This window comes from Xenia sp. Carnegie-2017, unplaced genomic scaffold (genome assembly GCF_021976095.1).
Source record: "Xenia sp. Carnegie-2017 unplaced genomic scaffold, XeniaSp_v1 HiC_scaffold_23, whole genome shotgun sequence".
Lineage (NCBI taxonomy): Eukaryota > Metazoa > Cnidaria > Anthozoa > Malacalcyonacea > Xeniidae > Xenia > Xenia sp. Carnegie-2017.
The window spans coordinates 11,281,600-11,309,127 of NW_025813486.1; the positions used below are offsets into that span (position 1 = coordinate 11,281,600).

The 27,528-nt window shown below is 34.3% G+C and overlaps 2 protein-coding genes and 2 long non-coding RNA genes across 6 annotated transcripts; 2 read left to right on the plus strand and 2 right to left on the minus strand.

The window, feature by feature from the left end:
* Positions 1-70: 70 nt before the first annotated feature.
* LOC124448094 lies at positions 71-4,841 on the plus strand. 2 transcript variants are annotated; one of them, XR_006948923.1, is made up of 3 exons: positions 71-148; positions 599-637; positions 4,572-4,841. It is a non-coding gene; the product is annotated as an uncharacterized LOC124448094 (long non-coding RNA). The 2 variants fall into 2 exon arrangements; XR_006948924.1 differs by lacking the exon at positions 4,572-4,841 and adding an exon at positions 910-949.
* Positions 4,842-6,547: 1,706 nt separating this feature from the next.
* LOC124448085 lies at positions 6,548-9,194 on the plus strand. The gene is made up of 3 exons (XR_006948915.1): positions 6,548-6,709; positions 6,800-6,885; positions 8,929-9,194. It is a non-coding gene; the product is annotated as an uncharacterized LOC124448085 (long non-coding RNA).
* A 3,684-nt stretch (positions 9,195-12,878) lies between these two features.
* LOC124448080 (ribonuclease H2 subunit C-like) lies at positions 12,879-16,918 on the minus strand. Its single transcript, XM_046999103.1, has 5 exons — positions 16,665-16,918; positions 15,432-15,491; positions 14,687-14,730; positions 14,414-14,533; positions 12,879-13,290 (listed from the first exon to the last, which is right to left on the minus strand). Exons 1-5 carry the CDS (start codon positions 16,819-16,821, stop codon positions 13,243-13,245), a joined length of 429 nt encoding a protein of 142 aa, XP_046855059.1. The 5' UTR covers positions 16,822-16,918; the 3' UTR covers positions 12,879-13,242.
* Positions 16,919-18,061: 1,143 nt separating this feature from the next.
* Positions 18,062-26,420, minus strand: LOC124448072 (ribonuclease Z, mitochondrial-like). Of its 2 annotated transcripts, XM_046999090.1 has the most exons (10): positions 23,402-23,515; positions 22,046-22,679; positions 21,408-21,546; positions 20,952-20,990; positions 20,697-20,791; positions 19,921-20,002; positions 19,685-19,802; positions 18,991-19,069; positions 18,747-18,888; positions 18,062-18,562 (listed from the first exon to the last, which is right to left on the minus strand). In XM_046999090.1, the coding sequence occupies exons 4-10, from the start codon at positions 20,952-20,954 to the stop codon at positions 18,425-18,427; spliced, it is 657 nt and encodes a 218-aa protein (XP_046855046.1). In that variant the 5' UTR covers positions 20,955-20,990; positions 21,408-21,546; positions 22,046-22,679; positions 23,402-23,515; the 3' UTR covers positions 18,062-18,424. The 2 variants fall into 2 exon arrangements, 1 of the variants encoding a protein (XP_046855046.1); XR_006948911.1 differs by lacking the exons at positions 18,062-18,562; positions 18,747-18,888; positions 18,991-19,069; ... (1 more) ...; positions 19,921-20,002; positions 20,697-20,791 and adding exons at positions 25,806-26,019; positions 26,325-26,420 and having other exon boundaries at positions 20,949-20,990; positions 23,402-23,933.
* Positions 26,421-27,528: the final 1,108 nt, after the last annotated feature.

Consider the following 27,528-nt stretch of genomic DNA (forward strand, 5'->3'; position numbering starts at 1 on the left):
ACACATTATCAACCATAGTGCTTTGCAACTTCGCAGCAACATAAATGACTTCAACATCTCTTGTAATGTTTCAAATGCTTTACATCTTAGTATTTAGTTTCAACAAACATATCAGGTTTAGCTTTTACCAGTGATAACAATATAACAGGTAAGAGAAATTTGTAAACATTATCTTAGCAATTCAAGTACGCGAAATTATGCCTCTTTCTAAAACAAAGATCTTTGTTTGTTGCGACTGCTTATCGTCAAAGACACAATAATCCAAACCACTAAAACACGTATTCGTATTGCAACAGTAATACATTATATCAGGCTTTACTAACAGATGCGTCAAATATATTGCAAAGTTTGATAAATCCAGGAATTAATTGCAGAGCCATTTGACGATGAGTTTGTTGTAATTTTTACATATCCAGCATACCATGTACTTACCATGTGAAACGATTTGAACCAGCTGTTAAACCTCTTCAAGGCTAATTTCTGTAATATGTTTACAGATATTGTGTGTCCTAGCAGTAGCAAGTTTACTTTTACTGAGATTAATACCATTAAAATAAACTCCATACTCATGCCTGTGTTCGATTTACCTTGTTCTTAGAAACGTTATAGTATAAAGATTGTCGGATATTTGGTATTGGTAAGTTGGTTTCAAAAGCATTAATCGATACACACCATTTCACTTTCTTTGATTTCAACACAACAACATAATCTTCTACAATGTCTTGCGTCCCATTCATTCTTGAAAGAGCAGAAATTTCTTAAAAAATGCTCACACAAGGACTTGAGTAATAAAATACGTTTTCTAGGCTCTATTTAAGGGATTAACATTTGCAAACGTTTATTTCTAACAATGTTTAAATGAGGGTATAGACACAAGTCTAATTCTTTCAAATGCAAACGTGTTTCCAGTTCAAATATCTTGGCGAGTGATGTATCACGACTTACGAAGGAAATTTTTTAAAACCAAAATATTTAGGTAAAAATTACCACAAATCCAGCATTCCAGCGATAGTTTAATCCAGTGATTTGATATATAATGAATGCTCTATTTGTACATTATTTACAATTTTAGGATTCATTTGCTTAAGAAAGAAATTCTTATGTTGTCTTATATGTGTAAGATAGATAGAAAGATAAAGAGTACAGACGATGACGTAGAAACACATAAAAATTGTCGGGATGTACTGAGAACTCGAATATTCGTAAACCGCCACAACGTACATTATTGTGTGCCCTACATTACAGATATATTTTGTGTCCTAGCAAGATTTATACTTTACCGACGAACTTTATGTGTTTGATTTGTTGTTCTTAGGAGACGTTAGAACTATTATTGTCGGATATAAATTTGCAACTTGGTATTGGTAAATTGGTATCAAAGAACAATAATCGATACTGTTTATGTCAGTTCTTTTTCTTTGGATTCAATACAACAAGATAGTTTCCATACTGTCTTATATCCAAGTTATTCTTAAAACAAAAGAAATTTCAAATAATGCTCACACTAAGACCACAGTAATATAAATACACATTCTTGGCTTCACTTTGGCGATAAACTGTAAACAATTTTTTCTAACAATCTTCGAACGAGGACAAAGAGACACGCTCTAATTCTTATAATTGCCAACTTGTTTCCAGTTCAAATATCTATGAGTGATGTATCACGACATACGAAGGTAATTTTTAAAACCAAAATATTTAGGTAAAAATACCACAAATCCAGTATTCCAGCGATAGTTTAATCCAGTGATTTCCTGATATATAATGAAAGTTCCATTTGTATATTATTTCAATGTTTAAGGATTTACTTGCAACGGCAAGAAATTCCTTTATGTCAATTCTATGTGTAAGATAGATAGAAAGTACATAATGATGACGCACAAAACACTTAAAAATTGTCGGTATTTACCGTGAACTCGAATATTCGTCAACAGCTTGAATGTACGGCTGCTGTTTGTTGTTGTTTGAAATTTTCTAATAAAAATAGCGTTATTGCCGATTTCAGTTATCCTTTTAAATGGCGGCTGCCAAGTTACTTTCTAATGTTGCCAGTTACATTTCAAAATATGGAATATTTGATATGAACTTGTCAACTTAAGTTCACAAGTTGTGTACCTGAGTACTGAAGTTGTGAACTAAAGTTGCGAAGCACTAGCAAACGCGAAAGGTCTTTGTACCCTCATTTGGCAATGAATCCGTTCAGTAAGCAAGGAAAAGCTTTAGCAATTCTAATCCGTTTGACGGCCCTCTAAGAGTGTTATAATATGATACGCCGTTTACATTATGTAATAAATTTACAGTAAATGTGGCACGTATGTAGTCGTTAGCAAGTTGTTCGCTCTTTCGTCCAAATGATCGTAATGAAGTAAATGGTTTGAACCTGAGTATCGTTACATGTTTGTATATGTAGATCGTCCACACAGATCACGACCACCCAGACTATACGAACTAGCAAAACTTCACAAACCATTAATACCCTTGCGACCAATTGTATCATTCTGTGGTTCGCTTACGTACGAACTTTCAAAGTACTTGACTGACATACTGCAACCATTTACAAGTAAATCAAAACATAAGCTAAAATCCACTGAAACATTCATTAAAAAACTGTGCACTATACAAATACCGGACAACTATATACTAGTGTCTTTTGATGTGAAATCACTGTTCACCAATATTCCACTTAATCTGGCACTTACTTGTACAAAAACCCTCATTACAAACACCACGGACGTACTGCCATTACCAACAATAGACATTATGGAGCTACTAGAGCTCTGCCTCACCTCGACTTACTTCCAGTACAAAGGTACACACTACAAAATTACATGGAACAGCAATGGGCTCACCCGTTTCTGTTATAGTTGATGAAATTGTAATGCAATCTATAGAGGAACGGCGCTCACGACTTACAAACATGCACTACCTTTTTGGTTTCTACGTAGATGACATAATCACAGCATTACATGCAGACGAGATTGATGACTTTCAGCCACATACAAACAAAACAGCCGCATACAATTTATCAAAGATGTCGAAGAAAACGGAACTCTTCCTTTCTCGACTGTTTGATAAAACATGACAATGAAAACTACCAACAACAGTTTATCGCTAGCCAACACATACTGACTGACTACTAGACCAATCATCTTACAACCCTACATCACACAAAGCCACCACAATCAGAACATTAACAAGACGCACAAATCATATGTGATTCACCGGACGCTCTACAAAACGAAAACAACTATCTCAAACGTGTTTTGACAAAACAACTATAACTCTACTTTATCAAACGCAACACTTACAAACCCAACGAGCCCAACGAAACGAACAACTCAGTGACACCAGCAACGATACCTTACATCAAAGGTACATCTGAGACTATCTCGCGTATCTTACGACCATAGAACATACGCGTCGCACATAACCCAATCGTTACGACAAGTACTAACGAACATAAAAGACAAAGAGCAGCCAACGAACGACAAGCTGCAGTTTACAAAATAAACTGGCCCGACTGCCACGCCTCCTATATCGGGGAAACTGGCAGAACTTAAAACATAAGACTTACTGAACACAAACAAGCTACTTAGAAACAAGACAAACTAATCAAATTGTTGAACATCACCGAATCCCAAAGCACAACATTGACTGGGACTCGGCAAAATGTATTACTTACAGTACTGACTATAGACAACGGCATACATTAGATTGTTGGTATACCAACTTGGAACAACCCCTGAACAGATCGCAGCAATTACCGGCACCTTACAAACGACTTATTCACAATACAAACAAAGTATCAACTAAAAACATTACACTTCACACTAATTCACAATACACATTTCCTGAACAAATAATACAATGACGTAAGAACTAGATAACAAATACGGGCTAACCTGACGTTTACTCTTCATTCGACTCCGAAGATGACTACCGCTAAGGTTGTCGAAACGTCAGTCAACAACAACAAAAACAGTCCTTTCAGGACTATGCCAACCTGGACGATCTACATTTACAAACATGTAACGATACTCCCGGGTTCAAACCATTTACTTTATTAAATCTTATATAGCACAATGTCATCAATTCAAAGACGTTGTCACTGAGACTGGGAAGTATGTCAACAGTATACATACATGGTGCTTATATGCTTTTGACAATAAGGATACAGCACATAATTGTAATACATTAATGTTAATTTTGCATTTGTGTTGTTTTGTAAACCTTTACGTATTTTTTTGGCATCATAGGTATTTTAAGTGCATTTTCAGTAAAATAAACATTTTGATTTTGATTCTTAAAAGAAGACAAAAAACTCAAATAAGCCAAATTTGAAGAAAAACCAAAGGGAATTTTGATTTTAAATAACTTTAGCGTGAAAAAGAAACCAAATTTGGTCAAAAATATTAAGATAAACTGGCAACCTTGATCAGCCATACATTTTTGTAATATGACATAAATATGATGTTTTTTATCGTAAGTAAAGATCAAAGATGTTGTTGTTAATAATCAGAAAAGAAAACTATATTTGGCTATTCTCTTTTCACTTTTAGTCTTTCTTGTAGTTTTAGTCGAAAGGTTGTAGCTTTCAGCACAGTTAATACTGTAAAAAAATGGATGGAAACATCAAATGCTGACTCGTTTGGTTACTAGGATGATGGCTAAGTGGTGGATTTATTGCGCTGTAAAGTTTGCATAAAAAGAGGAGAGAAAACATGCGAAAAAATTTCCCTCATACATTTATAACTGAATCAGCGGTTGTAACGAAAAACACTGTCTTAAATCATATGAATTTTTTCACGTTTAAAATATTAATTTAGCAATTAGCGCTGTATAATAATTAATGTAATATAATAATTACGATTGATTATGCCTCTAAAGAAACACTTTTGTCAAAAAAAATGCACATCGTTTTTCTGAACTAAATCGCACTGCTTAGTATTTAAAACATTTTAATCTTGAAGCTTACTTGTTTCTTACAATCAATATTTATCCAAGGTTACTTTTAACTTGTGGACTGATCTTGTTAGTCGGTGTAACTAACCAAGCTAAATCATATCACTCATATGTGCATGCTATTTTAGTTTTGTATAGTAATTTATATCTGCAAAATAGTGTATTAGAGTTGATGTTTGTATATTAAGATGCATTTATAACCAAGAAGGGAATGGATAAGCACTCTTGTTTATCTTTTAAAAAGCAAGGAAAGTATAGGTCTCCTAAAGCTAACATAGCCTTCAATACATAAATTAGCCACTGGATTGGCCTTTGCATTTCAGTATTTGTAATTTTATAACTTAAGTGTAATGTGTAAAATTACTTACCACTGCCATTGTTTCTTTCCATTTCAGCAATAATGCGAACCACGCAACTAAATACTAGTTCAAATTGAATTTTAAGAAAAATTCAATGAGAAGACCATACTTTACAATAAACGATTGATATATCCAAAACATCGCAGGAAAGTAGATTGCGGTAAATGATAGGTTGCGTGGTTTCGACTCAGGCAGGCCAGTCACCAGGCCTATGTTTAAATGGACGTTTCAAATTGACTTATAGAGTCAACCGGAGGGTATTTTCTCACTAGCGTATAGAGTTAACTAAGGAAGAGACTGGGTTGTTTTCAGTGAAGCTTAATGGTTAGCCGCACATGCGCAACGGCTACCCACAAAAATTGATTTCTAAAGAAATAGACAATGCTAATCTAATGAAATTTATATAGCCTCACTAGTTCTACAAGTTATTAGGAGTCAGAGTACACCTGTCGAGTAGGGTTTAGTGAGTTTAAACAAATGATCACGATATGACATCACGTTTATAAAGCACGAGGGTTTAATACACGCATTAGATAGGATAATCACGAGAATTAGAGCAAAAAATCAGCATTATCACACATAAACTGGTGTTAATATTCCATAAATAGTGCAAATTTTGATTATTTCCTGATTTTTCCCATTCATGATTCATTTAAAATAATGTTTATTTACCCAATATAGATATTGATAAACGCGAGAGCGGCAGAACTACGTTGAAAAAAGAACAGAAAAATTTTTCTAAGCTTTTGACTGACGCATGAGTGCTTCTTCCATCAACAGACCATCAAGTGAGAATCAGAACAATAATTCCGACACTGCTAAAAGCCAATGAACAACATGTGGCTTAAATGAGATTTGAGTTTGTAGCTACATTAGAAATACCATATGCCAGAAAGATATAACATAGTTGTAACGAGAATGCCTCCTTCATTTGCAGTCCACACAAGTTTTGACTCATCTCTAATAACCTGATGGCATGGTAGCATGGGTAAAGAGGAAGACCAGTATCTTGGTATGATTTCAAATAAGTCACATTTTCTTGTGGAATTTTACATAAAGATTTTAGGTATATGTATCATCTTTGATGCTTTCTTCTAATAAATAGTCTTTGACACTGCTAAGGACTTCAGTGTATTTGAAAACATAGCACTAAACAAAAATCCTTTTATGATAACACTTTATTGCGTCAAAACACTTCTTCACACGATAACCATCGAGTTCAATCCTGAAGATCATCTATAAACCTAATCGGAAATGTCTGGAATGTTTATCGTTCAGTTTGGCGGTCGAAGATGACGTCAGTGATACTATTTGCAAGACATGTGTTTTCATTTGCCTTTTGATGGAAGATTTCATAATTGAAGAAAATTCCACTTGATGCGTATTGAGTACGTCAGCACTGTCACTTAGACATCCGTTTTCATTTTGCTCTAATATAAAATCGATGGCATCCTGTTTTGCATTTTCTCCCAAAATAGACGGTCCCATCAAGGCAGTCGTGTCGTGTCGTGTCGTGGTGACAAAATTCCTCAAATAAAGGAAAGTTTTAGAGAGGATGTTGAAGGTATAAAATAAGTGGTGTTCCAGAATCTTCTTTATCTCTTTTCTTAAGTATATTTTCTCTGCAAATCAGGTGCTTGTGTTTACCTTAGTAAATCAGAAATTACTCATGTGATTATGACATCTCATGATGAAAAATTCACTCAAAAAAGTTGAAAAAGCATTTATTCATTCAATTTGACGAAGAAAAAATGATTTAAAATCAGACCCAAACACATCCGAAAGTATTCTCCTGTAAAAACATGTTGAGTTAATGTATCTGTGGTTCTATTTTTTTATTGAAATAAGTAAAAGACGGATTTCCGGACAGCTCCAACTCGTGTGAAAGATTTCCTTGTGGAATGAATTTAGGGAGGAGTTGCTCGTCTCAAATAAAATTTTCGAGATATGTAGCTAAAACATCACTGGAAGTCAAAGAAAACTTTAATGCAGACAATAGCTTGATATATAATAATATTCACTGATATAATCCACAACCCACTTTGCAGAGCTCATATATTATGTTAATTTACAAACCATTACTATACTAGTATTACTAAGATGTCCACAGGGGGCGAATTTTGGACTAGTTGTTTATTAAAAACGTTGATCATACAATTGTGGAAAGTTTTTAATCCCACTTTCTACGTTTATTGTAACGTATTTTATCATATGGAAAGCTACCTGATGGATTGGAAATCCATCCTGTAGAGTAGATAAGACTTGCCCAGGGACGGCGGTAGAACGTTTATTGGGGAAGTGGGTAATTTATTCATACATACAGTTGTGCTCGAGTGATTTCTTTTGAAATCGTGTGTCACTTAGGTTGTGTGAAACATTCTCGCTATATCCCTTCTTGTTAAATTTATTCTTGAAAAAAAAGGATTAGGCTCAATATAATTATGAAGATAATAAATTGTATTCATGAAGATCTCTTTATCTAATCCTGGAATGTGGAAGTAAATACAGTTATATTTCTACCTCTCAGATTCAATGGAAATTAATGGCTCAAAATATCAATTCAAACACGGATTAATGTGCGGGAGGGTGTTAATGCCAACGAGAATGAAGAATTATGTACTATATAGCTTCTTCGGAGAATCCATAACGTTTTTATAACATTACTGAAAGCATTTTACTGATTTGATTTATAGAAACCAATAACATATAAGATGCAAACAACGCCCTATTTTTGTGTGCTGTTTGTAAAAAGAAAAATAAAAAAGAAAAGAAAATGAGCCGCATCACATACCACAAGTATGCTTGATGGATATAGTTTATAAAAGCAAAAATGAAATAACACTGGGAAAAATGCAAAGACTAAATGCATATTTTTCAAACGTACAAAGACATGAATGATGCTCAAAATTGTTATAATATAGTTGCAAATAATGTTGAGAATGATTTATCTATTTTTAGCCTCATCCGCTTGATAACAATTTGTTGGATCATCCAAGACTCTTGCAGATTATATTTCTTAGGAAAATATCCTGTCATATATAAGCTAGTCATGGTACAATGCAGAAAAATTTTCAAAAAGCGACAACACTAAATGAATTTTTTTGCCGGCATTCTCTTGCCTAAATTCAAAACAAACGTTGGCCTCCTGAAATACATGCATTATTTCAGAGACGACTTTATAAAATTTAAGAGTATGCTGCATGGCTTCAACTAATCATGTGACAAAAGTATAAGAGTTATCGTTTCAGTTTTAAAATTCTGTGGACAACATACCAAATAATTTTTTACTTCTTCATATTCGCTGTAATAGACCATCGATCCGGAATCACATCTTTACTATAACTAGAGCTTGACTCAACTCTTCCCTAAGGGCCACGGGAAGTCTCGTTCACACTTAGCTGTAGCACTAGAAGAGATATTATGACATTTAATTAATCATCCTCAATTTTACAATGACCAATCCCACCTACCAATTACAAACCTAAATATTACCAATGCATTTTTTTCACCTGTTTACTTTATTTAGTCGGTCTCATTTGATAAAACAATCCCAGAATAGCTTGAAATGTACACCCATTGTAAAAAAAGTATTTTTTTACTTTTACAGGTTCTCTCAAAATTGATAATCCAACTTCAAGCCGCTGGTGTGCATAAATTATTACATAAACGAACGGAATTTGTTAATGCCAAATATAGACAATTGTTTTAGCTTTTGAATGTCATTGTTTGTGGTATATGGAACAAAATTAATCAAGTCAAAAGGGTTGAAAAAGTTTTGTCTAAAGCGCATTTTTTTTCACCTCTGTGTAAGATTTTTTAATTTATACAGTATTCGTTGAAACATATTTACATGTGATAACCCAAAATTTCAAACAGTTGCCTAAATGGTTTGTATGGCCGTGCATTAAAACGTTTGCCTCGTTCAACCAGCGTTATTTGTAAATTGCCTCTCAAATACAATCTTCACTTTTTCATAATGTCCAAATTCCCATAGACATTGATAATGCAAAGTACACATTAGGGAGGCTGGTAGTTTGCGAAATTTTTTAACCGTTTACAGCGGCTGCAAAGCATTTTTAGGATTGCCGGTAGGGCATACGTGAGCGCTGACGCCTGATAAAGCAGTGAATGTCTAGGGGTGCGTACCCCAACGCTTCTACAATAATTGTCAAGATGTCAATAACGCTAATAACGTTCCAGAAATCGAAGAAGCAACCACAGCTGATATCGCTTTGCTGTACTTCCAAAGCAAGTGTGATTAGGGTACAAAACATTAATCTGGTTTCCTAATAATTGAAAATTATTAAAGAGCTCCTCCTAGAACTCCATCAATAAACATTATCGATATTTTCATACAGTTTTCATCATTTTTCTTATCAAAGATACAACTTCCACATTTAGATCTATCAAGAATAATTCTATAGCAGAAACTTACGACGACGACTTTGACGTTTAATTCATAGAAAATAACGTGATTACAACAATAAAGGATGAAACCACACATATAAATAAATTTGACGAGGTTTTTATAATACATCATAAAACCCTTTTAAATCGACAAAGAAAAGTATGACAAATACTTTTTATAGTTGCTTCAAATAACAGCTTCAAAGAAAGTTTATCTCTATCACTGATCGGTTCATCAAAAGCTTCACGAATGCCATCTAATTCAACTTACAAAATTACTTCAAAAACTAAGTTTGCAACCGGGTTAATATTCAACTTTTTACTTCACGCACATATCGCAAAATCCTTAAAAGTATTTTACGAACAAGAGTTATATATGCAACACTAAATTATTTAACATGCGTCACCAACCATCACACCCTTTTGTTTAACGCAAAGACGAAGTTAGTTTACAAAATTTTGCAGTCACATGGAGATAAAATACATATGCATGTAACACAGAAAGCTGATAGAGAACATGATTTAACCAATTCTACAAATTTCTTGGAAATAATGTAATAACTATCGAGCTATCAACTTAAGAAAGCATATTATCATGATTTCGTCACAAAATTACTTTTTCTTTGATAGTTTGGAAAAAAATGTTAGTGGTTGTAGAATCATATAGACATTAGAGCCCAACAAATAATTTTAAACATAGTCATAAACTTCTTAATTAATCTGAAGATGTCTTGAGTAAAGACGAAACGTCACACTTTTAATAAATTTCATAAAACCAAATTGTTTATGACTATGTTTAAAATTATTTGTTGGGCTCTAATATTAATATTGAGAATCCGTTTCCCGCCTGGCACCTCATTGGCAACAATATTGAAATATTGATAAATCATATGGACAGTTGATTATAATTACTTGATGTTAGACTCAAGGAAATTGATTGGTTGTGATAGGTTGAACAATCAAGTCATGTCAACCAGAGTTCTTTGCGATCCTCGTAGCAACATAAATCACTCCCTCAACATCTCTTGTGATGCTTGAAATGCTTTACATCTTTGCATTTTGTTTCAAAAAATATGTCAGGTTTAGCTTTCTTGAGTGATAGCAATATAACGGCATATTGCAGGTAGCAGCAATAACTAAACGCGAAAGATATGTTTCCATTTATTATAATACTTTCGTTTTAAGTAAAATTTCATTATCAATGCATATTTGAACATATAAATACAGCATATTGCCTATTGCGTTCATGTAGCTTTTGGATTTTCACGCAGTTAGCTATTTCGAATTTACAGGGACGACGGAAGACCAATAATTGACAGAGGGGCTAATATTCATATTTGCATAATATACTTAATAGTTTTTATTGAAATCAATTGTGATTAGGAATTAACATATGGATGCGAGACTTCCCCCCCCTCCAATCATCAATCTTCCGACATCCCTGCAAATTAAAGGAAGAATTTACGTAAAACTGTGGTAATTTTCTTTTGATACTTTACAACAGTTATTTGGATGACACGAACGACTGAAAACAGCTTTTTGAATGCAAAGTTTTTAAAATGTTTCCTCTGTCCAAAACAAAGATCTTTGTTTGTTATAATTGCTTGTCGTCAAAGACAAAATAATTCAAACAACTACATCATGTTGGGTATTGCATCAGAAATACATTATATCAAACGTTACTAGTATATTACACGAATAAACAAATCCAGGAAGTCGTTGCAGTGTCATTTGACGATGAGTCTATTGCATTTTGTGTATACCTAACGTACACACGTGCCTACCATGCAAAGCGACTATAACCAGCTGTTAAACCTTTTCACTGCTAATTTCCGAAATATGATTACAGATGTTTGTGCTGGTAAAATAATACTCATCACTCATGTGTTCAATTTACGTCGTTCCTAGAAACGTTAATACGATTACTGTGGGATATAAATTTGCACACTTGGTATTGGTAAATTGGTATCAAAGAACAATAATCGATACTGCTTATGTCAGTTCTTTTCCTCTTTGGTTTCAATAAAAGAAGATAATTTCCTACATTGTCTTTAATCCCATTCATTTTTAAATGAACTCACACTAGGAGTAGAGTAATAAAATACATATTCTTGGCCCTACTTTTGCGATTAGCATTTGTACACGTTTATTTCCAACCATCTTCGAACAAAGGCTTAGAAACACGCTAATTCTTATAAAGGCAAATTTGTTTCCAGCTTAAATATCTTGGCAAGTGATGTATCACGACATACGAAAGGAATTTTTTTCACCAAAATATTTATGTAGCTTAAAAATGCAGCATGTCCAGTATTCTAGTAAAAGTTTAATGCAGTGATTTCCAGATACATAAAGAAAGTCACTTGCATATTATTTAAAACTTTTAGAGATTTACTTGCGTCAGCAAGAAATTTCTATATGTTGTTTTATGTATAAGATTGATAGTACACACGATCACGTAGAAAACATTTATAAATTGTCGGTACGTACCGAGAACTCGAGAATATTCCTTAACTGCTGGAACGCGTTTTTCGCCGTTGCTGTTTGTCGTTATTTAAAGTTTCTAATAAAGAACAGCTTTTAATTTTGAAAACGATAGGCAAATGTCCTAATGCCATCGGCAAAAAAATGCTTATTTTCATCAGAAACTACGATATCTTTCCGTAATTTTAGCAAACTTTAAATGATTACTTTTTTGAGACCATTCATCATTGCAGAGAAAACTCATTTAACTCCATAAACAGTTATTAAACAGCTAAACCCAAATAAATAGATGTTATTGCATGTGAAAATATTGAAACGTATCACGTGATGATGAAGTCACGAAGATTTGCGTACAGGGAAATGTGTCGACAGTGACGCGCGTTAGAATGGTGTGTTAAGGCTTTCAGCAGAACATAAGACAAGCGGGTTGCAAAAAACCTGGCCCAGATATATTACCCATGAAAAAAGCGTATGTATAATAATTTCCAGACTGTTCCTATACTTAAAAGATGATGTCCATTAATGATACGAATTTTGGATAACTTGTTCGTTGAAAACGTATACATATCAGAAAACGTTTTCGCACAAGAATATAAAATGTAAAAAAAATGAACACATTGAAGACCCTATCAGTTTTTCACGCACGATCACAAGTTTTAACTCATAAAATATTATTAAAAAGACAACCACGAGATCGCTGTAATTTAAAGAACTATACGTATATGTTGCAGACAAAAGATAACACTATTCAAGCAATCCACAGCTCACTTTCTCTTACACAATTTACGTATGTTAAAGAAAGCAGCACCAATGGTAGCTTTCCAATGTACATGTTATATACAGATTTTGGTTTGGATTGAAATCAATCGGACTAAAAGATTAACGATCAATTATGATTGAGATAAACTTTCAATAAAAATTGAAATTGAATGAAATGTACATTCTTCTTCTAGTTCATCAGAGGAAGAACATTTTGAAACACCATCCTTCTCCATCCTGAGGTAGGAATTACAAATTACCACTTCGACCATTGTCATGTAATTTTTGCCATAACAGTGTCAGTCTTCACAGGTTGATGTATCTAAATTTTGGCAAAAACACATCTTATTTTGGAGAATTATCTTTGATTGAGTAAGTCCTAAAGTAAATCACTATTATCACATTTGATTTTATTATGTTGAAAAGTGAAGTTGCACTTGAAGTATATTTCTAAATCATTACTGCAGTTGGACAGTTGAAATCACTTATATTAGCACAAGTTCTCTTCTAAACATAGCTCTCTGCTTCTTCAACTACGTACGTAAATCATATCATCCTTTTATAGAAACTGGAACAGCAGATGCACTCTTCCAAACACAACTTACAAGACAATAACTCACAACACTACTCTCTAACAGTTACCCTATCATCCCTACAAATCAATGTACCAGTACATCTACCAGGACAGCACACACTCTCAGCCAAACACAGTTCTGTGTACAATAACACAAATCGAACTTTGCTTCTCATCTATATCTCACATATAATCCTTATCCGTTTTTCATGCATGTGATAATCTCCACCTCTAGCAATTTAAACATGAATCAATGACAGACGTCATACAAAGTTTCTGAAGTTTCTACAACATTAATGGACATTACATGTTTGTAAATGTAGATCGTCCAGGTTGATATAGTTCTGAGAAGGACTGTTTTTGTTGTTTGTTCCACGTTCCAAGTAACAAACCCCCCAGAACAGATCACAGCAATTACCGGCACCTTACAAACGACTTATTCACAATACAAAACAAACGATCAACTAAAAACATTACACTTCACAATAATTCACAATGACAATACACAATCGACACCAACACATTACAACTAAAAACATCACACCTAAATCACACACCACAACTAAAAATAAAAACATTTCACTTCACACTAATTCACAATGACAATACACATTTCCTGTACACACAATACAATGACGTAAGAACCAGATAACAAATACGGCTAACCTGACGTTTACTCGTCATTTGACTCTGAAGAAGACTACCGCTAAGATTGTCGAAACGTCAGTCAACAACAACAAAAACAGCACTTCTTACGACTATACCAACCTGGACGATCTACATTTACAAACATGTAACGATACTCCCGGGTTCAAACTATTTACTTTATTAATGGACATTGATGAAGATGAATGTTATAGAAAGTTCTCACCGCTGAAGAAATGTAAATCCATTGCATTGCCTTTCTGATCTTGTCATTTAAACAAGGCCTATCCTCAAGATTCCAATGTGTGAATTCAGAAAATCTTTTTATAGCTCGAAAAGATCTATCCTAAAAATTAAGTTTTGTAATAGTTTCAGTATTAGCTAAAATGCAATAAAATTATAAGATACACCAAACACACATTGTGTGAAACTTAAATTTAGAATTATAATAATGAAATGTTTTGACAAAATATATTGTTCACTAAAATCAAAGGCTCACCTGGTCATCAGTGACAGGTTTACGATTTTCCCTGAGAAGATAGCCTGAAATAAAAAACTTACACAGATTCATTTCATTCCTGTGAACCAAAAAGGATGACAGATCTTGAAAAGGTTAATATTAAGTAAAAGTCATTGGCAAAAGTGTAACAGTCAAGACAAAAAGAAGATTGATAATTCTGGGGGGGGAGCAATATTTATATAAGCATGTTACAATCGTTTTAAAACAATGGATTTCAAAAGAGCTTAACACTTCCTATCATGAATATATGAATATTCAAAAATTATAATATTGAAATGCTATTGAGTCAACATATGTACAAAAGGTCACCTCCTGTGAATTTTTGATAAATGCTGAACACTTTTGTCATATTGCCACATTTGTTCTTTATCAAAAAACTTTGAAGAGCAGCATTAAGATGACCAAACTTATAGGCTGGCTAACTTAGTGACCTCAAAATCACTTGAGATGGCCTCTTCCTACGGATATGCTGTGCCTCAACATTGGGAGCCACAGAGACTAGCTACACAGGCCACTTGATGAGTAACATACATAAAGAATCATCAATGTTTATATGTTTATATGGTAATATGCAACTGTTCCAAAAGGTACAATGAGTGAAGTTATTTTTTTCACATAAACAACAAAGCCAATAATAAAAAGATGCTAAGCATGTTAATATAGTACCAAAGCAAATAATAAAGGTACTAAGTATGTCAATACAGTTTAAACAACATTATCTTACCACTGTATCCATCTGGTATAGCAACTTTCTCACCCATTAACATGCGGCCACGAAATGAAACTTTAAGTAAAAATCAAAGCAAGTTAGGCTGGAATGGTTAGGCTAAGCAACACTACACACAAACACATATTACAGGGAAGTAAATCGTGGGAAGTGGTTCAAGCAGATTTTAAGTGAACTGCTTTTTTAGGAAAAACATATTTACTCAATGGGCAAGAGAGTGTTTTCAGGATAGTTGAATTTCTAGAAAATTCAAATGCAATCTACATACTTCACATCCTCCCAACTACTTCATACCAAAAGTTACAGAATTGGTAGGTACAAAATACTTAATCCTAACACGGTTTTATATACACATGAAAAACATGTGACTTGGACAACATTTGAACTCGCACCTTTGGATATTAGTTCGACGCTCTACATGTTGAGCTACCTTGCCCACAGGGTTTGGAGACAAGTCAAATTTCTTTTAAACTGCATATGGATAAGAGATTCTCGCCAAAATAGCAGTTTTCCTGGATGGCACAATGTTTTCACTTTATGTATATTCTTTGATGATGGCCTTGGAATCACTGTGGGCTTCATAGCTCAACAGGTAGAGCAGCCGACTACTATCCTGAAGGGGCGAGTTCCGATCTCCTCCAGTCACATGTGCATATAAAACCGTGTTAGGATCAATATTATGTATATTCTCTAATGATGGCTTTGGTAGGTACAACAATTCAGCAAAGGAAATTCAAATTTTAAAGTAACTATGTGGTTACATCTAGCATACATATGTATCACACGTATGGTTTACAGAAAAATTGACTAGGGAAGGTATGTATGAACATGCAATTTTACTACTAAAGAAGGGGAACTGAACTATGGATGATTTTGTTGGGGGGAGGCTCTAGTTTTTGTGAGACGTCGTTGGGTCTAACCAGTCTAGTTTGGATGTAGATTTTGGTGGCTCCTTTGTGCGTCTCGCTGTCCCTTCAAATGTCAGAGTTTAGGTGGATTTGTATAAACTCCCAAGAAATGTATAGTTTGACAGTTGTTTTAGCTCAATTGGTTGGTATCAGGGAAATTTTCACTCCCCTGCCCCCCTTCAAATCAAGACTAGTCTAGTGGGAGGGAGGGGGGGTGGGTTGGGGGGAAGTTATTTCACTCAGACTGCCCACCCGCTCAAGAAAGTCAACATTCCGCTAGCTGAAGTTTTCAAAATAAAATATTTAATGCAAATCATCAAACCTTTCTTCATTCCCTTTCCATCGTCCTTAATACAACTTTGAAAATATTCATCGACTTCAGCTTCGCCATTGTGCTCTATTTTGCACGGTAAAAGATGCACAGTCGGTTTTTCTGTAGCATCCTTAGTGCAAGAGGTTAAAATGTCTATTCTTGACATAAATCACGATTTATTGACGCTGAGCAAAAAGTAATTTTTTACAAATTAAACAACGAAAACACGGCTTGCGACTGTGTGCGACTGAAGATAAGTAAGCAACGTGGGCAAGTAACTTGCCGCAAGTTGTCATCCGTCAACAGGCGATTGAAATGCCGCGATATCCGTTTTCTCATTGGTCAAGTTTCAAGTGAAATTTGGAGTTTAGCGGACACCAGTTGCTGTGACATTGTACAGAATAGACATCTAACAGAAGGTCCACTCGGCTAAAATCGTGGCATATTCTTTCACTACGCACGCAACAAGATACTTTCACAAAATCAATATGATATAGTATTGCACGAGAATGTTATTTTACTCATGGTTCACGTTTAAAGCAAACGTATGCCGAAATTCTTACAAATAATTATCATCTTGCAAAGAAGATAAGTTTGCAAGCTTTTGTTGTGCAAAATGATATTTTTGTAAAACATCCATATTTTTTATTGCGATCTAGCGGAAGTATCTTGCTGCTAAGAATTTGCTTCAGAATAGCGGGGTGCATAAACATCAAAGGTTCCAACACAAGTGGACATTCTGTTCAGATACCTATCCTGTGCCCATTGCTTGGAATTAATTAAAATTTAGAAGGCCTGGACATAACCCTAAACAATATTCACACAATACCCATAAAGCTTTCTTCTATAACGTTGCTTTTGCTTTTACACTCGAGACTCGAGAGTAAAATAGCGATTTGCAGTGTTGTTGATTTGCATTTCCCCGCCATTACTGCTATTTGTGCCCACAATCTTACGGTTAACGTAAAATGCCTAGTGGTCTGCAACTGGTGTAGGCTAAACTGCATTCTACTTATATCAGTCATGAATTAAAGAAATATCAATTTTCTCTGAGCAATCTCTTGCATTTCTCGAACTATTGATTGAAGTGGCGATTGAAAAATGCAATGCAAGAATAAAACAAAATCGCTCGACATTGCAACAAAATGCACTGATATACGCTGCCTAGCATTGGCTATAAGCTATGACGAGAGAGTGTTGGCTGAATTAAAAATCGGCTTGACAGTCAGTAAATATAACACTTTATAAGATAGCATTTTATAGACACGGGCGCTGATTGGTTGTCACATCTGAAAGTTGCATGTTTGCGCGGGAAATGTAATTAAAATCAATAAACTTCGCCTACGAATTTCTCGTTTTCTCAAACTTGCCGAGTGTTTCGATAATTCTTAAATAACTTTCTCGTAATTTTGTAAGTATAGTTTTAATGTTTCGTTCATGCTTTTCGTAACCCCCACGCAAAAATCTGCTTCAGTTGTCGGGGTCGGCCTATCCATCTGTCAATAGAAAGTATAAAAATTACCCCCTTTGACACACCTTGAGTCTACACAATGTAAAAAATCTTTCTGGAGTGCAATGATTAGCTATATAAAACTAAATGTTGGGTAATTTCAATTCAAAAATTACTTGCAAGCCTGTAAGTTTGAAGGCAAAGAATTCATTCGTTCGGTTAAGTAGCTAGGCCAGTCTAAATATTTAGTCGGGCATTTTCTAGCAGAACAGTATTTTACTAAATATCAAGTTGATGTCTGCGTTGGTGAATGGACATTTTAAGAATTCACCACAGTGGGAGAAACTTTTGATTTAACAGCTTGCTTCTGTTTTCTTTTTTTCTTCCATTGGTATACAACGGTTCTCTCAACATTTGCCATTATTCCACGAATATTTCTAAGATCTTTTTGCTCCACCTATATAACGATATAAAACCCATTTTGAAACACATAAAACTGTAATTTTCTAAGATGTTTTATTAAAACTTCCAATCAAACAGATAGCTACGTTTGCAGATACTTTGCAAAACAGTAATTTCGACATGTACAATCTTTCATTTTACAGCCTTTTTTCCCAATCGAAACGTGACATGAAACATACCGTCATGTGATCAAAAGCGAAGCTCACGTGATGAGGCAGTCTTGAAGATTTACAGGGGAAAATATGTCGATTGCTGATGTGTGTTAAAATCGTGTACTCGGCTTTCATCAGTTCACTACATTTGATTGCTTCAGATACGGTACTACATAAGAGAGATACAAAGTTTTACAAAAAGGAGTACGGACAATGAAACAGCAAGTTGAACATAAAAAGAGCAAGACATAGTTTGCCTCACTTATATTACCAATGGGCAGTTTCTTTCGCTCTGTAAAGCAGCTTATCATCGAATGTTGCCTCGTGAATGAGTAATGTCGCATTTTCACCTATAGCAACAAAAAAGTAAACATCTCTTCCAATGATTGTGGCAAAAAAAGTTGTCATCAGGAATTAAGTTAGAGATAACCAGTAGTATTTCCAGATATTCCGAGGACGGATAACGTGAAAGGAAACTGCCGACGCGAGTCCTTTACGATATATTTAACGAAAGACACATTGAAATTCGCATTCGCAAAAAAAGATAATGTTATATAATTGACAATACGATAAATTTTTTTGAGATTAGTAAAAAAAGTGCAGTCGTTACGAAAAGATTTCGCTATTCACGATGGCTCTTGCCGAATGCCCAAAGAAAGGGTGAAACAGGTTGCCTTCATTTCCTGGACAGGGGAGACAGACATAGAACAGATTTCATTTTTATTAAAGCTCAAAAAAAACTTCTTCCAGTCGTAAGTAGCAAAACATATTTTGCTGCATCTAAACCTGTTATTAACTAAACGACTGCTCTTTATAAAACAAGCAACAACTTAATGAGATTGGGCAATATTTTGATAAGGCCATACCACTACAATAAAATTTTTCCTTTCATTGCTCGTGAAAAAAATGATGCAGTAGAGAAATAGCGAAATAAAAAGAGAATAGATTTGTCCGTTTCTCCTAACCGGCATCAATTAACTGTTTACAAGGTCTTGTGTCAGCAGAATAAACAATTTTCCATCCATTGCGTTCAAGTATCAAACCATGAGAGTAATCACTATGTTTCGTAGGGACAACAGAAATCTGCAAAAAATAGTTAACTCAAATTCTGTATTGTGTTGTACGGCAAAGTCAATCAAACCACGAGTACTTTTTATCGAATATTCAAATATATATGGTGTTTAGAAATTTATCAACTTACAGAAGAAAATCCCAAAGAGCGACTAAATTGTTTGCCATCTTTCTTCCCCAATCCTCTTTTCACCCACCAAAACTGAGTGAACCTAAAAAACAAACATTGTGAGCGACTAAACAACAAGGTTGCTACAAGTTAGTCATTTTAGAACTCATGCACAAAAATGCATGAATTTCGTTAAGAAATTTCGCTAATAAATTCAGGCCCAAACAATTTACTAATAATATAGTATGAGATATTTCTCCACTGTGATTGGTTGATTGCAATGCAGTTTATTTGTAATTGCCCAGTAGAAAAGTGTAGTTAGACCGTAAATACTGTAACCTGATTGGCTGAAAAACAATGAAAGCCAAACAATTTTTTTTTAATTCAGAAAAAAAATGGCGGTAGTTGTAAGTAAAGAGTACGATTAAAAACAATATACTTTGAGTTATTTTTTGCCTGTACCTTCCATCTCTGTTGTTTTTAATCGTTCTTCGAACTCACGCTATTGCGCAGCAGTCTTCAAAATACTCACTCGTGCGTGTTTATACGTAATTGCACTTGAAACTAAACTATTACCTACACAAATAAACGCCATAGCTAGCCTCGGTAATAGAGGAGGAGGCTATTCATATATGAATGTTAACATCCGCAGAAAACACTTCATTTACAGGAAAATTGGCCCTACAATTATCGAGGTGGCTACGGAACTGACAAAAAGTCAAATGTCATTAGTGCTAACTTATGAAGACAAATGAAACCCCCCCCAAAAAAAAAACACACAGAGATAGAATTTTCACCTGAAGTTGAAAGTTTCACCACACAGCATTTCGAAATATCTTAAGTATAAATCCAAAGTTTCTGGACCAATAATTCTTACGAAACTTGAATCACCCTAGATATGACACAATTTATCTTCTAAAGTACCGGAAAATTTCAACTGTTACAACACACAAAGGTAATTTTGCAATTATGATAACAGCAAAGTTTGGCATGAAATTATTGCAAAATAAAAAGAAGACATGCAAAACTGTAAAGTCATTCCTGCAGCTCACCATAATCTTCTAACGATATCGTAAAATATTGACAAGAACCTAAAAATTGATAATTTATGATAAATATTCATTGCTTAACAATGATAAATGATTAAAGATATTGATTGCGTCATTAATGAACATATATTATAACAGGTTAGAGATTGGAGTTCAGCCAAAATACCCAAAACACATTTCATTCGTAAGATTTGATTCTTTGAAAACTCACAATTAACAGAGTTTCAATGGCATTTTGATTTAAAATTACGATATCAAAAATGAACTTATTTGGACTGTGGACTAACCATAGACTGGTTTTAAACAATCAAGAGGGTTTGTCTAAAATTGGTTTCGATTGAAGAAAATGATTTTTATTGACTTCGTTTTACGTATCTTAGGTGAAAAAGATTGAGCCAACGTGTTATGTAGGAGTATTGTAAAACTAATACGAGCAATAATATACAAGTACGAACCTACCAAATGATGGTCAATATGCATATGGGAGATAAACACGGTACGGATTCGCATTAGCATCGTGTTCACATCGTCTCCGTAATGATAAAACATCTGTCTCAACGTCCCTTCGCCACAGTCCATTAAAATGGACGTTTCATCACTATGTAATAACGAAACAGTGATGCCAAAGTTGCATAAACAAAATTTTCAGTAAAGTAAAGGAACAGCGAAACGTGGGAGAGTTCACTGCTCCTGTTTACATATAAACAGTCTATGGTATAGCCAGCGTATAAATTTGGTCGTGGTATGTAAATTTTAGATTACATCATTTTCTTAGTAAGAAACACCTATAACTTTACATAGCATAACAAAATTTCTGATCTGGCTACGTCAATGTTAACAATACAGTACCAGACTTCATGAAAAATCTAGCAATCCATCAAAATATTTCAGTACAATAGGCTCACTATTTCATGTTGCAAGTATGAAATCCTTTCTTAATTGCCACCATTCTTTTTCGATGCATTTGCAACGAGATATCGTAGCTCTTACTATCACCTAAAGTGGCCCTCTATGTCTTATGTCCGTCACATGTAATTTATATAAAGCTAAGATTGTTTAAAGTAAACTTGTTTACTGAGTTAAGGATTTTCCCTTACCTCAAATTCAACAAAATCCCGCTAGTGTTGCGAAGATTTGATGAAATACGTGAACCAGTTCCAAGGAAAACAACCTGAAAATCGTTGCTCAACGTAGAGCTTGCGAACACATTTGAACGACTTCCATTTGCCGACGATTCCTTTTCATTTACAGCTTTTACAGCCACCAAGTTTTGTTCAAAGCCTTCAAAGGCTATTGGCCGAAAATTATACCTCAAAGTCGGAGCAGCAAAATGGACAGAACCCTTAGGAAAATCTTTAAAACCAGAGTGAATTTTATCCATAAACAATGAATAGTACAGCGGCGGGAAAATGTTCACGTGAAGTTTATTTAACCTATCATAAACTTCATCAAAGACGGTGAAAGCTGGTCTTTCAATCACGTGCTCATTCATCATAAGATGTTTCGTTTCTGGGTCAAACGTTGTCATCCAAGATTTGTATTCCATAGAATTTGCTATATCTTTTTTCCGGTCATGTGAATTACTGTGTCCACGTGAATGTGCAAGTCACTTGAGAAGAAATCACGTGACATTAAAGAAGATAATTTGTTCAGGACATGTTTTGATGGACAATCTATGACAACAAATGATTGTCGACGTGGCGTCGGATGAAGGATGTCATCTGGATTGATCTAAACAGAGCACAAAAAACCCTTTAGCACAAAAATCAATTTAGTTCCTATAAATTATTTTTTCAAGAATTTATACTTGTATATTCAAACGATTTTAATCAATCTGCGGCATTATTGGCTAAAAGCACAAAATTTCTTTACAAGTTACCTTTGAAATAGCCCGATCACTTTAGAGTATAACAGAATATATGCGTAGATAGTTGAGATTAACAACAAATGCTAATCTTTGTCCTGATTAACCCTTTGTCTCCCAGTGTTGCCTTATGGCAGTATCAAGGAAACCATACAAAACTCAGAGGATCAAAAAACTTAGGAAGTACGTAAAGGGTTAAGGATTTAGCACTCTTTATGGGCAGGTTACATGAGAACTGGATAGGCTAGCATGTGTATGGTAATGTTTTTTCTCGGAACGTTACAAAATTTCTTTAAGAGGAAAAAAACGATGATTTGCAACTAATAGATTAAATAGGTTTAATTTTCGCGAAGAAAATACAACAAACTTTTTATTAGGCTTAAAAAGCCACAATGCAGTCGACAGGCTATCCAGGCTTCATGCAGCCTTTCTCTGGAAAATTAAAACATAAAACATGGTAACTCAAACTGTGCACAAACTCACAATATGTAGCTACTGCCTTTTGAGCGTCGTTTAAAAACTTTCCATTTATCACATGAGCAGTTCAAGTAAATGATACACTAAGTTTAAAATTGGATAGTTAACTCACCTGTGTTCCACAAGGTAAATCAACAGAATATCCCATTTGACACTTTGACATAACGTTTCTCAAAATTTCCTGCGCCAGGCCAAGATTTTCTGTTACATCCATGCGAACTCTTCGTAGTGGTTCTTGTAATAAAAACGCGTAAGAAACGGCAAGATTTGGGAAAATCGTCCGACCGTTCTCTTGCGAACCATCGCTTGCAGCAAAGGCGAAAATTTGAAAATTATCATCACTCGCAATTTCCAGCCACTTTATTCGTTCCTCAATTTGGTGAAGTTTTACAAACTCGAACTTACTCATGTACTGAAAAGATTTCTGTATTGTTTGTAAGAATGCATCCAAATTCGGTGGACCGTAGACATCGATAAGTTTATCGACCGAAAAGCTATCAGTTTGCGTCGCTAGAAGCATGTTCGTCAGACCACCAATGTGATTGATTGTTGAGCCAGTCATGAACATCTTGTCAAGTCCCTTTGATGGTAGTCCACCCATGCGAAAATTCCTTAATGTATTTTCACCCGCATTAATGATGTATCTAAAAATAAATCACACTGAGTGACTGAGCAGTGGTTGACAGTAAGGGGAGGCGAGGGAGGGGGAGTCGCCTCCCTATGTTCCTTTTTTATGAAATTTTTTTACCAATGGTTTCATTAAATACAAAAAAAAACACGGGAACATTTTCATTTCAGAGGTTCACATCTTAAATACAGTAATAAGCACGAAATTTCTCTTAAGAAGAAATTTCGGAATTTTCGATTCGCCCAACAGTCAAGTACTTTGTCCTGATGTGATGTGGATGTGGAAAGCTTCTAAAATGTCAGGGATATATTAAGAATAGTTTCATGTGTAGTAACATCAAGTAACAAACATAAATGACATTAATTGATCACTAATGCAAACCCCAATCTTAATTTACTTAATCTTTTAAGTTAAACAAGCAAATAAAACTTATCAAGACAAGTGTTTTGGCCAAAAATAAGGTGATAGAAAACGTGTTCTTCTGTAAGAAGCTTTAATTTTCGGGTTTGACGTAATTTTGGATTTAACCAAACATGAAATGATTACATTTGCTACAGTCTACCACATATTTTGTTTATTTGCATCTTTTCATGATTGAGCAGATCAGAAGAATGGCTGGTAATTAAACATTTATTGAGATATATTAATATTTAGTCATTTAGACTTGACTTATATTTCGAAATAAGCATTTAAGCCTCATTGTTCCAGTAAAAATTTAGATTATCATTTGACTTATTCTGCCGGTTGCCACCTCCCCCCAAAAAAATCCTCAATAACTGACTAACTCACTGACTGACTGACTGACTGACTGACTGAATTACCAACTAACTGACTGACTGACTTACATACTGACTCGCAAACTGACTGACAGTATCGCGATGTCCACAAGATAATAAAAATTATTTATTTGGATAGCAAGAATATTTTACCTGTATCTTTATGGCATACAACATTTTTTATAAAAACGGAGAGCAATTAATGTTCTTACTGTGCCCTTATTTTGATTCATTACATGGAAGTATCTAGAGGTCATGCTGGTGGGGCTCAGCCGAATACTATTTTACATCTTTATTTCCTGCTTGGCTTACAAACTGGTTTTGTTGTATAAAGTTGCATTTTTAGTTCACCTATCAAGGTTTTTTGCAAGCTATTTGTGCTTTTTGCCTTTTTACAAGAAAATTCAAAGATAATATTATCACTATATTTGGACTAAGTTTCCCACCCCTTGTAATGCACAAATATAAATATTTAGCTCAAGTGTGTTCTTCTTAAAGATTTGAAAAGGTTTGAAGGTTTATAAATGTTTTGACTTTAAATTTCAAAAGGATGTGATGATGAATATTGTGACTGTTCAAAAATTGAATTTTGTTTCATATTTGACATGCACATGTATAACAGAATATTTGTGGTTGTATTTCTATTTTATGGCTTTATTGTGAATTTAAAAGTTTTGAAGTCAGTTATGCTAATACTGACACTTCTCCTTTAACATAATGTCATTCATTATCATGTGTACAGTTAAAAAACTAAAAGTTACCTTAAGTTAACTGTGGGTGAACTTAATAGCTGTATGTAAAGTCATGGCCACTAAAATGATGATGAAGTTAAGATCTTAACCTGAGACAGTAATTTTTATTTTGATTTGTTAGAAAGTTATATGTTGTTTGTTCGCACTTTAAAATTTGTTCATTAAACTTCAATAAAGTACGTATGTCTTACTATATAAGTATGATTGAAAATCATGACATCATACGGCATGGCTCTTCATCAAAAGCATGACCAAAAATTTTTTGGTAGGTACGCCCCTGAATATATGCCCCTTCTTCTACAAAATGAGCAACTTTTAAGGTTACTCAATTCAAATACTTGCAAATGTCTTTACACTTACCGATGAGAGTTTGTAAATATATATAAACCAGGAGAAGCATCAGACTGACCTGGCTGGACAACCTGTAGCCATACTGTATCAGAAGGAAATTGTGATGTGGTGTGAATCTTGCAAGAGTTCCACAGAGGACAGTGTATTTTGAGGAGGACACGGCATGACACAAAATTCTTGGCTGTATACAATGTTCGCTTAAACATTGTAATGCATTAATATTCTAAAGAATTAATTCCTATAAATTAATGATTACCTGGGGGAAATGAGTTCATTCATTATATAGGTTAAGAATAAAGGTACCGGTGAAGTCACTATGCAATCTGTTAACAATTAAGTCCGTATGCTACGAATGAAGTCTGTCTATAAGTTAACAGCTTCAAGAGAAAAGAGTATGCCCTTCGAAATTTAAAAGTCAGTCATATTTTAAAGGCAACAATAAGTACCACTGTACCGGTACATATTTTTCGTAAAAAGCATATTTTAAATCTTACGTCAAAATGAAAAAAACGAAAAAATTTATCATACCTATATGCCAGAGGCAAACAAATATAGAAAAAAACATTTCATGATAAATTTTTGGCCATGAGGGTCACACAATGGCCAGGCCAAGAGCCAAGAGTTTCTTCGGAATAACAATACTTCATGTTGGAGGAATAGTATTGTGAATTACTGCCTCTTATGAAATAGATACGTCTGCGTACACCTGGGTAGCCTCTTGCCTGCCAAATATATGGTCACAAAACGTAGTAAGTATGAAAATTTTATTGATTGTTAAAAGGTGCTTAGTGCTAAATGCTTATTGAAATAACGCAAAAACTGTTAAAATCATTTCTAAATTAGTCAAACGCTTTCCCTTAGACACATATTACGTGGCCGAGTTTATATGCTCACATTGTACGAAGCAAAGTACCTGAGAAGTAACATTTCTCACAATATTTAACGAAAAGTTCATTATCATTATCACTGAAATGTGAAAACTATGTTTTGCTATAAATACTATATCTTCAATAACTTCTGTTTCAAAACTGTCTAAGGGTCTGTTTATGTGATCCCTGGCTGGCCCGGTAAGCGAGATGAATTTTTAATGTGTTTGTATGACGTTCATGTCGCTTGCCGAGAAGCTTCAGTAGTCAATATCAAGGCTTTTATTAAACATCTTTTACTTATAATCAGTCAAATGCTCCATCATCTTTGTATCGCAGCGAAAGTTCTTTCTTTTAACCATTCTCGTGTCTATTTTGCTCACTTTTGCACGTGCACTTATTCCGCCATTTTAAGATGTTAATTACCATACAAATGCCCAAATAGTTGAATTTTAGCTCGGCAGTTGAGTGTTTACATTAGAAAAATTTCATCCCGGCAGACGTGATCTTGCCTGTGCCAAGTGAGATCTCGCTAAACAGACCAGCCCATGTCGCCATACAAACGCAAAGAGAATTTTAATATAATATGTACTACGTAGGAAGATTTGCTTAACGGGCTATTTCGGTAAAAGGACCGGCTTGGCTTCTATATAAACAAGCCCTGAGACGGTAAGATATATGAATAAGATACTCTATGGGATATGATTTATATTTATTTACAAATATATGACGCTTTTATTACAATTTTGGGGCCAACGAGACGTTCTGTTGGTATACATGCTAATATCTTTAGGCATAAGTCATAAAAACATTGACTTGTAAAAATAAATCCGTCATTAAATCCATTTTGACTTTGTAAAAATCAA

What these genes read in the sequence shown, in the direction of transcription:
- LOC124448072 (XM_046999090.1), bottom strand. An exon ending in GGTGAAACTTTCAACTTCAG is followed by an intron (nt 20,003 to 20,696) that starts GTGAAAATTCTA and finishes TTTGTTTTTTAG; the next exon opens with GTTCACTCAGTTTTGGTGGG. An exon ending in TAAACAGTTAATTGATGCCG is followed by an intron (nt 19,070 to 19,684) that starts GTTAGGAGAAAC and finishes TTGTTGCTATAG; the next exon opens with GTGAAAATGCGACATTACTC.
- LOC124448080 (XM_046999103.1), bottom strand. Translation starts at nt 16,821, where the DNA reads ATGTCAAGAATAGACATTTTAACCTCTTGCACTAAGGATGCTACAGAA. An exon ending in TATACCAGATGGATACAGTG is followed by an intron (nt 14,731 to 15,431) that starts GTAAGATAATGT and finishes TTTTTATTTCAG; the next exon opens with GCTATCTTCTCAGGGAAAAT. An exon ending in GGATTTACATTTCTTCAGCG is followed by an intron (nt 13,291 to 14,413) that starts GTGAGAACTTTC and finishes GCCAAAATTTAG; the next exon opens with ATACATCAACCTGTGAAGAC.